At 39.4% G+C, this 13,470-nt stretch overlaps 1 protein-coding gene across 1 annotated transcript in view; it reads left to right on the top strand.

Moving 5' to 3' along the window:
* DNAH11 (dynein axonemal heavy chain 11) overlaps positions 1-13,470 on the top strand; it is a 275,861-nt gene that overhangs the window by 116,038 nt on the left and 146,353 nt on the right. The window contains exons 37-42 of the mRNA XM_072964862.1: positions 1,234-1,326; positions 2,583-2,777; positions 3,634-3,711; positions 5,842-5,978; positions 7,986-8,136; positions 9,156-9,304. Coding sequence (XP_072820963.1) covers positions 1,234-1,326; positions 2,583-2,777; positions 3,634-3,711; positions 5,842-5,978; positions 7,986-8,136; positions 9,156-9,304 — 803 coding nt within the window. The remainder of the gene's footprint in view (positions 1-1,233; positions 1,327-2,582; positions 2,778-3,633; positions 3,712-5,841; positions 5,979-7,985; positions 8,137-9,155; positions 9,305-13,470) is intronic.

The following is a 13,470-nucleotide window of genomic DNA, read 5'->3' as shown; positions in this document are numbered from 1 at the left end:
AAATACTGGTTCTTTTCCCTCTCCTGCCCTCCTCAAGCCCTAGTCTATTTCTATATCACTGGCTTTCAAATGGCTTTTTACCATGACACACAGTAAAAAAAAAAACCAAAACAACAACAACAACCTTTTCTCTTAAGACTCAGTCCATACATACATACCTACCCCCCCCAACACAAGCATGACTAAAGCCAAAATCTTCACCAAACACCTCTTACCCTTACTATTTGCAGTGCACTCTGGTGTTTTTCACCCCATTCTGTTCTATTTCATTTCCAACAAATATGATGAGTAAGATGCACTGAGTTGATTTTACTACCTACTAATGAATTGAAGGGCATATGTATACATGTACATGTTTTTTCACTGCTTGCAAAGCATTAACTCATTTTACCCCAGCAACCTTGTAGAGGGGTAGGTACTTTGATCCGCCATTTTATAGATGATGACAGTCAGGCTTGGAGAGATTGACTTTCCCACAGGCACAGCTGGGAGACATCTGGGAGAAGGGTTGTTACTGTGTAGGTTGTAGAGAGAGGGCAGAGGAGCGAAGGCTGGTTATATATAATCAATGTATTGATTCAGTGTACCTACCCTGTGCAGTGCTCTGTGCTAGGACCCAGAGACAAAAGTAAATCAACATGGGCTCTTTCCTCCAGGAGCTCGGAGCCTGTGAAAGGAATCCTCTCGAAATAAGGTGGAAGTCTCAAGGAAGTTGGACTTTATCACTGAACTTTAATATACAGCTTTGTATTAAATGCGACTGTTAGGGCTAGAGTGTCCAAGTGATGAAGAGGTAGAGTAATTAGGAAAATTAGAGGTCTAGGGCTGGGAGTGGGCAGACTAGCAGGGCTGCTGTGAACAGCCAGAGAGCTGTTCTTGTGGTTGGAGTGAAAACATGGAAGTAATGGAACCCCTGAATTAGCAAGTTTATTGAGAGAGAGGAGCAAGGCGGGGTAGGGTGGATGGAGCCTTGGGGTAAATAATGCATCTAAATGCTGTGGAGAGAAGAGGTTTGCTGACAGAGGCAGAGAATCAGGCAAAAGAAGCAGGACCCTGAAGGGACGTGGTTTTTACAGTTTCACAGACAGAGAATGGGGTGCGTGGGGATATTACTTTACCTCGTTAAGATGCATATTTATCTGAACTCTTGTATCTTCCAGCTTTTACTTCTGGAATGAGAATCTGATTGCCTCATAAAAGTTTAGAGAAAATGTACCTATGTTTTGATTTTAGGATCATTATGACTGGGGACTTCGCGCTATTAAATCTGTCTTGGTTGTAGCTGGCTCCCTGAAACGAGGAGATAAAAATAGGCCAGAAGATCAGGTACTGGAGTGCTAATATGATTTTGTTGAGTGAATAGCTAAACAGCTTCGTACAAATAAAAGTATATAGAGAGCGGACCATATATAGCATGACTTTTAAAAAGTGTAACATCTATTTTTAATGTAGACTATTTTGAGGACTGTCATTCTTACATATAAACGACCACGAGTATCCTTGAGTAAAAAGATATAATATACGAAAGAAAGTGTGATTTTATAAATGCTTTTGAAATTACCAGCCACAAAAAGTATTTTGGTGATCATAAACAATTCAGTAGTCACTGTTAGATCTCCTCACGTACCTTAGAGGAAATCAGATACAGTTGGGATATTAGTCCTGGAAAAGTCAGGGAAGACATAATCTAATGGAAGAAAGTATGTTGTCTGTTCATGAGATGTAAGATGAGCATGAGGAAAGGAACAGGAAGGATGCTCGCCTCACACCAGTGAAATACTTAGTTGGTCATCTAGACCTACTAGGAAAATGGCCCACCATCCTTCCTGGGGAAAACAGTAACACTCACACAGTGCATTTTTCTCCATTAGATAAACAGAGTAACGGATATGCAGTTTGTGTGTATATGCAATATGGCTTCAGAATTTGGGGGGAAAAAAAACAGGTTGATTCCTGTGAGTTTCTTTTCATGTTAAAGAATATTTATCGTGTGATTTTCTACTTTCCTTTTGCAATCTTTCTCTTCCTTTCAATTACAATTCATGATTGGGTCAAGATTTTCATGCTTTTGTGTGTTCTCTTGTTCTATTATTGTTGTTGGAACACTTAACCTCTTCCTGTAAAAGTCATCCCGATGTTCAAGTTACTGCTTTTAAAATCTAAAGCCCTCTGGTTTTCTGCCAGCATAGAACAGAAACCTAAACTAAAGATAGTTGAGTTCATCATTCTGAGATTCTCACAGGACTTTGAACAAAACAGTGTGATGGTCCTGGTTAATTTACACCCTAGAGTTTGAGGATTATGGAGAGAAGAGCCCCAGATCCTTCCTGCAGTTCAAAATGTTGGCCAGGAAGGAACAGGGCCTCTTTGCCGGCTTTAGTCTGGGTGTCCATGGTACTGGCAGAGTGCTTTTTTGTTCTGGTATGTGACCTTAACCTCCCTGTTGATAGAATGTCATTCTAATAGAGAACAGTATCTCATGATTTGAATATGAGAATTAAAAAGAACATCTTGAGCAGTTCAGGTGTTTGTTAGACATTGTATTGGCTTTTTCATGAAATGTTTTCTCTTCTCCTTTCTAGGTACTCATGAGAGCATTAAGGGACTTCAATATGCCGAAAATAGTGACTGATGACATCCCTGTGTTTTTGGGCCTGATTGGTGACCTGTTTCCAGCCCTGGATGTGCCCCGGAGGAGAGCGCCACACTTTGAACAAGTGGTCAGGCAGTCCACTGTGGAGCTCCACCTACAGCCCGAGGAAGCCTTCATCCTTAAAGTAAAAGGATCTTTGCTTGTCATGGCAGCACTTGGAATGTGCAGTGAGAATAACTGCTTAAGTGATGTTGAACCAAAGAACCAACTTGTATATTACCCTGACCTTAAGATGATCTTACTATTTACTCTAAAGCTTGCTCATATGGCAGTCTTTACTAAAGTAATTATGAATATAGTCCTCTTCCGTGAGGTGAAAATAAGATGTGATTAAGTCATGGTTTTCCATGTCAGCATACTTCTCATTACTTTATAAAACTTCTTGGTTCTTCTTGATGACACACACCAAAAATTAATTTTACTCCCTTTTCTCTCCGTCCTAGAGAAAGTTGCAAGTAGAATCATGAGCACATGCTTTTCATGGGGGAGAAATGTCTACATGAATGACCTCATGTGACTTATCAAAGGCTTGTGCATATACATGCTCATTTGGGGTATAGTGAATGCATGGATGTTAAAATACATATAGCATATCCGTTTTAGATATTCCAGAGAATATAAGTCATTATTACTCAGTGTGGATGATGCTGGCCATATACTGTTTCTGTTCACACTTCATGAAGAGTAATTGACTTTGGAACTAACCCCTGCCATGTACTGAGTCCTTCTGTGCTTCACTTCTGCCTGTGTCAGTGATTCACCGAGTCATGCTTTTTCTTCATTTTCTCCCTCCATCTTCTACATTGGGAGATCCCAGAGAAACTATGCTTGGTATTTGTCATCTATTTTAATTTTCCCAGAATATAATGTTGTCAGCTCGGGCTGGCTTGAGTTATAAGAAAGAATTGTCAAAAATGGGTAGATTTTGGAAAAACACAAACTTATTAAAGGAAACTAGTGTCTGGCTGTTGGATCTGCAGGTTGTCCAGCTTGAGGAGCTGCTGGCTGTGCGACACTCTGTCTTTGTTGTTGGAAATGCAGGCACAGGAAAGAGTAAGGTATAGTAAACTGTCAGCTTTCAGCTGGGAATGAACAAAATTGGAGGTGGGGGGAGCTGCTTTGAAATCTATTTAAGAGTTCCCTTTGGTGAAGTTGCTCATAATTTGGGGGTAGAATTGGAGACTCTAATATTGCTCTTTGATCAGTTGACACTATTTTCCTTTATATTGGGGAAAGGGAGAGAGTAACTATAGAACATTGCATTCAAATAAGAAATGTGAACTGAGAGAAGGTTGGGCTCTCCACGTGAGAGGGTTAGCACCCTATTCGCACATTTAGATGTATGCCATCCTGTTTTATCCATCTTTCCATCACATACCTGAATTCTTTTATCCAAAGTACCCATATTGAGAGACTCTAGAATAAGATACCTGGCTTGCAGGATTGGACTGGCCCTGCCCACACTGGTCAAAAATATTTTCTTCTATTTTCCAAGTTATCCCAGATTCTCCTCCCTATAACAATAAGAAAAAACCCAAATATTTTTCTTCAATACTCCCCTGGAAATATAGCCCTCTACGGGGCCAAAACAACACTTGAAAAGAAAAGAAGGAGACAAAAGCCATATTGTTGAGATGCCTGTTACGTGCTGTGCTAGGTGCATGATGTGTGATTTACTCTGCACAACGATGGTAGGCTGTGGGGATTATTATCCCCATTTTTAGTTCCCTGCTTGATTTTGTTTGGTTTTACTGACTGTCCTGGCAATACACTTATTTTCTTGCTTGGCAGACAGTATATGCAGAACTGCATGCGTTTTCATTTAGGGTGCTTGCATATGAACGTATTTAGTAACCAGTGACTAAAAATAATGAGAGCAGGCATATGAGTCTTTAGAGCATGAGTGTACATAGAACTTGCCAATATTTAGATCAGAACCCAAAGTGGAACAACTGTAAAGGGAGGCCCTGTGTAGGGATTTTTCTACTGAAAAAAAAAAAAGTAATAATTGGAGTATTAAAGTGGATAACTGATAGACCTGTAATTATTTTGTTAGAGTAAGTTTCAGATGTGGGCCATGGTGCAAGGAAGGACAAAATTAAATTCTATAATTTTCAGTAGATTAATGGTTTCTAAAAATACAAGCTTAATATTCCTAAGACATTCAGTTTTTTCCATCTAGTCTTCACTGGTTCTGTTCTCTTTAACCTTTACTTAAGCTGACAGAACCAGAACACCAAAGCTCAGGGCCATGTTATTTAGCAACTTATTATTTCAAGTGTTTGGCAATTGTTTGTCAGTCCTGTAAACCCCTGTGAGTAGATCAGGATGATAATATCTGAAATAACAGCCATGGCTTTTCCAAGAAAGCAGAATAGTTGGGGCAGATATTTGGGTTAAGGTGTCAGGGAATTAAACAGATGTATATTAAGCACCTATCCTGTGAATTCTTATCCGCACATCTTCTCTCCTTCAATGTTCTAGACCCGGGTTTCTTAGCCTCAGCACTGTTGACCTGTGGACCGGGTAACTCTTTGTTGTGGGGCTGCCCTGTCATTGTGGGACGTTTAGCAGCCTCCTGGCCTCTGCACACTAGATGCCCAGGAGTATGTCCACTTCCCCTGAGTCGAGATGATCTCCTGTTGAGAACTATTGCTCTAGGTCACTAGGTCTCAAAGTACTTCGAGACCAAGCATCCCAGGCACCAGCTCAGACCATGTTAGAACTCAGATTATCCGCCCTTTCCTAGACCTACTGAATTAGAAACTCTGGGACTGGGCCCATTCATCTGTGTTAACACCCTCTGAGCGATCCGGATGGATGCAGGGTCAAGTTTAAGAACAATCTAATACAGGCAGAGTGAATTTTCATAGCATGAACAGAAACCCCTATTTACATATAGTCTTTCACTTTGCATACGTGGTTAAAAATCTCAAGTAATAGTGCCTGTAAGTAGTCTACATTGTTCAAAGCATCAGGTGAACTGATCCTCAGGGATTGTAGGGTTAAATTTTTCAAAAAGAGAATGAAAATGTGCACTTGTAAATTTTTTCTCATTCTCAATCCTAATACACACAGACTACCTAGGAACATGTAATGCATAAGGAAAAACCTTGTGAAATCTTTTGCTTTCCATTTGGCTTACATGAGTATTAATTTTCTTAGCTTTTTCCCTTCCTTTTTTTCAGATTTTGAGAACACTGAACCGAACATATGTTAACATGAAACAAAAACCCATTTGGAATGACTTAAACCCTAAAGCTGTGACAACAGATGAACTTTTCGGTTTCATACATCATGCCACCCGAGAATGGAAAGATGGCAAGTAGCATTTCCCCTTTCGAAGTGCGAAAATTTTCTTATTTTTTAATCCAGAATATCATTTCTTAGTTCAAACCAATTTTAGTCACGGCCCTAGATTTACTGTTTATGTGTTGGCCTTATTGGAAATAGAGCAGCTCACAACAGCATTTATAACCTATAAATTAAAACTAGGTTTGAATAAGTGGTCAATTAGCATTCAGCAGGTTCACGCTCAGAGCTGTGTATTTCATCCCACGTCAATTATGTCAGGGCTCCCTGTAAACCAGGAGAGAATTCAACACTAATGCCTCAGGGAACATTTATAAAGTACCTGATACAAGACAGTGACTGAGTTTTAGGCAGCCTCTATTCTAGGTGCTGGGGACAAGTCAGTGGGACATGTTTCTTGCCCTGAAAGTTTTTGCAGACAAGCAGATTCCTTTGTTGAAATTAGTTTTAACATTTTCATTTCAGTAAATGTACTAACTTTGGCATCATCCTTGATTCCTTTGCCACATTCACACCATACATTCAACATCACAGCAAATCCTATAGGCTTTACCATACATATATAGTATACTATATATAATAGTATTATATAGTAATATATGTATTTATATATATAATAGTATTCTAGGGCTTCTCACCTTCTCTGCATCTCCCACATGAGTCCAAGCCACCATCACCCCTTGTCTGTACCGCTGCCTCCCTGTAGTTCATTTTCCATTCAGCAGACAGAGGGCGCTCTTCAAAATGTTATTTCTCTGCCTGCAATTTCCAGTGTGTTTCATCGCTGTTAGAATCCAATCCTTATCTAAGGCTGGCAAGGTTCTGTGTAACTGGATCCCCCTTCTTCATCTCCGACGTCATTTCCTGTGCTCTGCCCTTCACTTACTATAATCCGGGCACTCAGGCCTCCTTGCTCTTCCTTGAACACGCCAAGCATCTTCCCATCACGGGCCTTTGTACTTGGTGTTCCCACTGTCTGCAGCACTGGAGGTGCCTGCGTGGCTTGCTTTGTTATGTTACTGGATTGTCTGGTCAAATACCGCATCAGAGAAAACTTCCCTGGTGACTGTATCAAAGGACCAGACCTCCATTCTAGTGTCATGTGCACACTGCTTCTTTCATTTGTGAGACAATCAAAATTTACTCTTGTAGGCTTTCTATCTTTGTTTTTTTTTTAAAAGGACTATGGCAGGAAGAGAATAATAACAGTTTGTGCTGAAAAATTTGTGGGAACCTTTCAAAGCATTGACCTTTAGAAAAGGTTGCTGGCTTTTTTATGAATTATAGTGGCAGATTTTACTATATACTGTCACTTATCTTTGCAAAAAATACTTCACAGAGGAAACAGAGCTTTCCACATACACGTATCAAAACAGTTTTTTTTCACCGTAGTATTATATATTTGAGTTGTGAACAGTCAGCAACTATTAAATATGCCATATAACGCACATAATACTTAGATGCATAGTAGTTAGCAAAAAAGGACTGTGGATTTAAAATGTTTTTATCTTTACGTCTTGTGAGATAATGATAACTTACTACAATGCCAGTGACCAAATTTCTCAAAGAAATGTAGAGCACTTCTGAATACTCAAGCTTTAGAATTATCACCCTTGACTATTTTTACAGAAAAATGGAGAAAGGTGAAAGAAACTAATAATTGAGCCTAAAACAGGTACTGAATGTATGTGCATGAAAAAGGATGATATCTTCATTTAGTGTGAGTTTTGAGTTTCACGTACTCTGCCTTCTGTAAATCTCCACAAATGTTCTTAAAGGAGGGTACAGTCTTCTTTATTCGACATACAGGGATGCCCAGTCTGAGAGGGTCAGGAAACTTCTCACGGAAAGTGAAACTTGACCTTGGGTCTCAGGCCCAGGTAGAGCTCGTAAAGTATTACTCTTTGCCCACCAGAAAGAGGTGACAAATTGACAGCAAATTGACTTACTGAGTAAGAGAGCTTCCAGTAAAGATAGTACAAATGTATTTGAGAAAGAAACAGCACTCGTTATGTTTGAGGATGAGTTACTCTTACCTTTTAGGTCTCTTCTCGTCCGTTCTGCGAGAACAAGCAAATCTTACTCATGATGGGCCGAAATGGTTAGTCCTGGATGGCGATATTGATCCCACGTGGATTGAGTCGCTAAACACCGTCATGGATGATAACAAGGTAACACCCCAGTGCTAAACCGTGAACGAAAGGCCTGGAGTGCATGGAGTTCCACTTGCTTGTTGATGTCATATCAGTTTCCATCCTTAACCTGATGTTCTTTACATTGTTACTTTTTGGATGAGTGACAGTTTCCTGATAATTCTCTTAAATTCCCTTGAAGAATTTAAGGGAATACTTTTTTCTTGCCTGTGTAAGTTTCACCACCTTTAAAGAGAGTTAGGTATGTATCCAAGAATTTAGTTTATGCACATCCTACCATTTTCTAAGAGCTAGGTATACATTTTTATATCTTATCTTTAAGTATGGAACACTTGGGTAATAAAAGAATGTGTCCCCTATGTTAATTGGCGAAATTTAGCTTTTGAAATTAAGTAGGTCCTATGGCTACAGATTTGAGTCTGCATTCATAAGCATTTTGCCATGGTTAATCCAGAATTTCCAGCAAAAAACAAAGGCAAAGATACAGGTCTGTGAGACATTGTTAAAGCAGCACGAGGTCTCCTGTTAGGGTCAGGAGAAAGAAATCAGTCATCGTCATTATTGCAGGATATTATTAGTAATTCCCTTAAGCTGACAGAAATTACTGCTTTCTGAACTAACATGTTGTTCATCAGAAAATACAAGTCTGAGATCTTCATACTTGCATGAGTTTCTATAGGACAATTGAAAATTGTGGTATTTCAGATTCTAAAGAAAGCTTATTTTCTGTGGTATTCTGGCCTTTTCATGTAATCAACTCTTAAAACAAACATCTTATTTAGTAGTAGTTACCACGGCTTTTTTAAAGGTTGGCATGAATGGGTCCAAGTTGGTGAGTTCGTTCCTCAGAGGTCAGTGAGCGCCCTACAGGGGATGAACTGAGATCTTTATTCAGACCATGTTTCTAACTTGGGCAGTGAGATCTTGGCCTTAGGCACGTGTGTGAGGGAAGTACTGTAGTGTTGTTTTGGTAGGTTAGTGGCATTGCCTTTGCTCCCTAATGATGGGCCACTTTTGTGCTGCACTGCTCTGTCCAGGTGCTGACCTTGGCCAGCAATGAGCGTGTGGCCCTCACTGCCTCTATGAGGCTGCTCTTTGAGGTTCATCACTTAAGGACTGCAACCCCAGCTACTGTTTCCAGAGCTGGTATTCTCTATGTGAATCCACAAGATTTGGGCTGGAATCCGTGAGTATTGCTTTTTTTTTTTTTTAAATAGTGGTAAAACATAATGTAAAATGTTCTGTTTTAACCATTTTAAGTGTACAGTTCAGTGGTATTGAGTACATTTACATTTGTACAACCATCGTTACCATCCATCTCCAGAACCTTTTTAGCTTCCCAAACTGAAGCCCCATTAAACAGACTCCCCACTGCCCCTAGCTCCTTCCTACTTTCTCTCTCTATGAATTTGAATACTCTAGGTACTTCTTATAAGTTGAATCATACAGCATGTGTCCTTTTGTGATGGGCTTATTTCACTTGGCATAATGTCTTATAGCACATGCCAGAATTTCCTTCCTTTTCAAGGCTGAGTGATATTCCTTTGGGTGAATATATAGATCACATTTTGTTAATCCATTCATCCTTCTGTAGACACTTGGACTGCTTCTACTTTTTGACTATTGGAAATAATGCTTCTACGAACATGGGCATAATCTCTTTGAGTCCTAGCTTTCAATTATAATAGGTTTATATGCACACGTGGAATGGCTAGATCATATGGTAATTCTATTTTGAATTTTTTGAGGAACTATCAAACTGTTTTCTCTAGTGGCTGCACCATTTTATATTCCCACCAGCTATGTACAAGAGTTCCAGTTTCTGCACAGCCCCACCAACACTTATTTTCTTAATTTTTTAAATAGCTATCCTAATGGATATGTAATAGTATCCCATTCTAGTTTTGATTCACATTTCTCTCATGATTAATCATGTTGAGCATCTTTTCATGTGCTTATTGACCATTTGTGTGCTTTCTTTGGAGAAATGCCTATTTCAGTTGTTTGCCTATTTTTTATTCTAGTTGTCTGAGTTTTGTTGTTGTTTCGTGAATATTTCTTTTTTTAGTCTTAGGGTTTTATTTTAACAAAAAGCTAAAAATGTATATGATCATTTGAAGAAAATATTAGCAATTAAATTCAAAGCTAATTAATTAGGCTAATTTAAATATAACTAGGTTAGCACCTTTATGCATTTGTCGTTTTTAGTTGGACATGGCTTTGTTCACACCTTGTACATGTTAAGACATATATTTGTTGAATAAGTGAATAAAAAATACTAGTTCCTATGGAGCACTTAATGTAAACATCATTTAGTGAGCATGTGTGTGTTTGCATATATACGTGTAATGTGCATACATTAACAGTGGTATTGCTTTGATTTAGAGCAAGCTTGTTGTGCCCACTTGGTTACTCTTCAGATGCTTACACTTTGCATAATTCATTCTGGTGGCCACTTGTCACCTCCTCTAGTATTCCCACTGTGAGCTGTGGAAACATCTGAAGTCTGCACGTGAACGCTGGTGTGGGTGTGCTGCTTGTATGAGATGTCTTCTCCTTACCCATCCTCTGGGCTCTGTGCCCTCAGGGGCTGTCTTGTAGGAACCACTTAATGGGCTTCTTGCCCTCTGGTTTGGCCAACGAGGAGCCCTGGCAGAAAATGAGAGGGAGAGAGGAGAGTGAAGGCAGGTTATTTATTCCCCTCGTTCCCTCCCTGCAGGAGCACATCAAGATGACTGTGTCCTTCAGCAGCAGGTCACTGCTCTTCCTAAATCTCTGCATGAGATTCTTTCATTCCGGGTTCTGGTAGTCCTTCATTCTGTCGTCTCTGCAGGCGTGGGTGCACTAACCGTTCTTCTGTTATTACCTGTGACATGGCTCTCTCCTGCCCGGTTTCCCCGCTCCCTGCCCATCCCTTTGTCAATAGTCCTTTTATTGATCCTTCTCTGTTACCCTGATTTGAAGATGACAGCTGTTCCCTGGCAGACACCTGGCTCATGTACTTCTCCAGACTGCTGTTATTGGGTTTTTTTTTTGTTGGGGGGAGGTAATTAGACTGCTTGTCTATGTACTGATTTGCTCACTGAAAGTCTCATCCTTGAACTCTACCACAATGTAGAGCCATGCCCAGGATTCTGTGTTTAACAGTCCTTCATTGGCCAGGGGATGGAGTGATTTTTAAAAGTCTAAATTGGAGAGTTATTCTTGGACTAATAGCTCCTTTCAGCAGCTAGGGTTTTGACTCTCTCCTAGGATACTAGTACTGATTGGCGACCAGCTGAAGGAGACTCTCCAGCACCCCCTTGACACCCTTATGGAGAGCAGAGATAGTCCTGGCAACCCATTTCCTTCAGGGGACCCTTCACCTCCACCAGTGTGGTTGAATTTCAGGAGTGAATCTCATAGTTCCCAAGGTCTGTGTAATTCAGTCATAATAACATATGGAGACTAGTGCTAACAAAAGCTGTCTAAATCCCTATTTAGAAGGACTCTTATCTAGAAAGTCAAAGGTCACAGGCTGGCAGAAGAATCACCCAGTTTGCATTCTTGAGAAAGTTAAACTTCTCTTCACCATTAGATTCTATCTTTATGGAGGTTTTGTTTTATTTAAGATCAGTGGATAGGTATTAATTTTCATGTGTGAGACCAAAGGGTCCATCCAGGCAAAATAATGAGAATCTTCTGTAAAAGATATTTCTATATTTTTACCACCTAGTGTCAGAAACTTTCAGTTAACTACAAAAACAAAAAAAGTGGCTATTTCCAGTTTGGGGAGGGGGACTCCATATTTATTGGATAGTTTTTTTTTTTTAATTTTGGATAGTTTTTTTTTTAGCTCCATATTTATTGGAAAGTTCATTACCTTACTTGAATATCATAATATTAATAATGTGATAGCTTTACATGTATTGACTCCTTTAATCCCCAGTTACCTTCTGAGATCAATATAATTATTAACCTTATTTTCTAGACCAATGTCTGCACTCGTGATTTTCCCCAAGTTTTTAATTTGTTCAAAATTATAGAAAAGTTGGAAAGGTGGTAGGCAGTACATTATACAGTCGTGCTCTTTTCCTACAATCATCAGTTGTTACCATTTTATCACATTTACTTTCTCTCTGGCTGTACATGCACTCCCTCTCACAGGCACAGAGACACATATATTTTCTACTTTTATTTATTTTTGCTGAATTATCTGAAACTAAGTTGGAGACATTAAGGCAGTTCATCCCTGAGTACTCCAGCATCTCTCTCCTAAGAATGAGGATATTCTCCTATATGAATATGGTACAGTTAACATACCTAATACATTTATCCTTGATGCAGTGCTATCTAAATAAACTGTAATTTTTCACAATTTCCCTGCTACCCCAGGAATTTCCCCTGTAGCTTTTTAAAAAAAATCCAGCATCAAACAAGAACCATGCATTATACCCACTTATCTCTGTTTTCACATTTAATCTCGAATATCCCCCCCACCTTTTTCTTTCATGACATTTACAGCTGTATAGAGGACAAGCCAGACATTTCAAAGAAGGACCCATGGGTGGTTGCAAAATAGGTCAATCGTTCTGTCTACATATATTAGGGGACATTTTGGTAAAGAACTTCTCTTCTTCCCTTCTACTCCCCTTCTACCTCCCTTTCTCTCTGTCTCTTTTTCTCCCCCCTCCACTTTCTTTTCCTTTCTGAAAGTGTCATTTTCTATTCATGGCATCTTTTCTCTTAGTTCAGTGGATTATAATTCATGACCAGCTTTATTCTTTTGGATGCTCTCACTGTCCCATATTTCACCAGCAGGAGCCCCTTCAAGCTGGCCCCTTCCGTGTTCTTTTGTACTTGTCCTTCTAAGTCTTGGAGCACTTGGCTTTCTGGTTAAGCAAGATGTTTCTGGCTCATTTTAGACTGTCCTTAACCTATGCTCTGTTCAGCCATTTCGTGAAGGATCCAGAAGGAAGTATTTTTGTGTAAGGGGTGGCATTTAGAATCCAAGATACGGATGCCAGGTGTGCTCATTGCCACTAGTACATCATTAATTCTAGGCCCTTCAGTGAAGAGTTAGGAAATACATCTTCTTAATTCATGTTGTGGGAACTGACAAGATATTTGGAATAGAAAAGATTATAAAATACTGTGTTCATAGTGTCTCTCTGTAGGGTTCTATTTAAGGAGTGCTGTTACTACTTAACTTTCTTAGAATATTTTTGTCAAAAAGCTATTTCACTAAGCTATTTAAAAGCATAATTTTATGTCCATGCTTTACAGATACGGAGCAATATTAGGTCAAACAACATCCTTAAAATCACATCAGTACATGACTAGCTATAGAAATCAAATACTATTTTATTTGAA

The sequence above is a fragment of the Vicugna pacos genome, chromosome 7 (genome assembly GCF_048564905.1).
Source record: "Vicugna pacos chromosome 7, VicPac4, whole genome shotgun sequence".
In the NCBI taxonomy this organism is placed as follows: domain Eukaryota; kingdom Metazoa; phylum Chordata; class Mammalia; order Artiodactyla; family Camelidae; genus Vicugna; species Vicugna pacos.
This window is presented reverse-complemented; position numbering and strand designations above follow the sequence as displayed.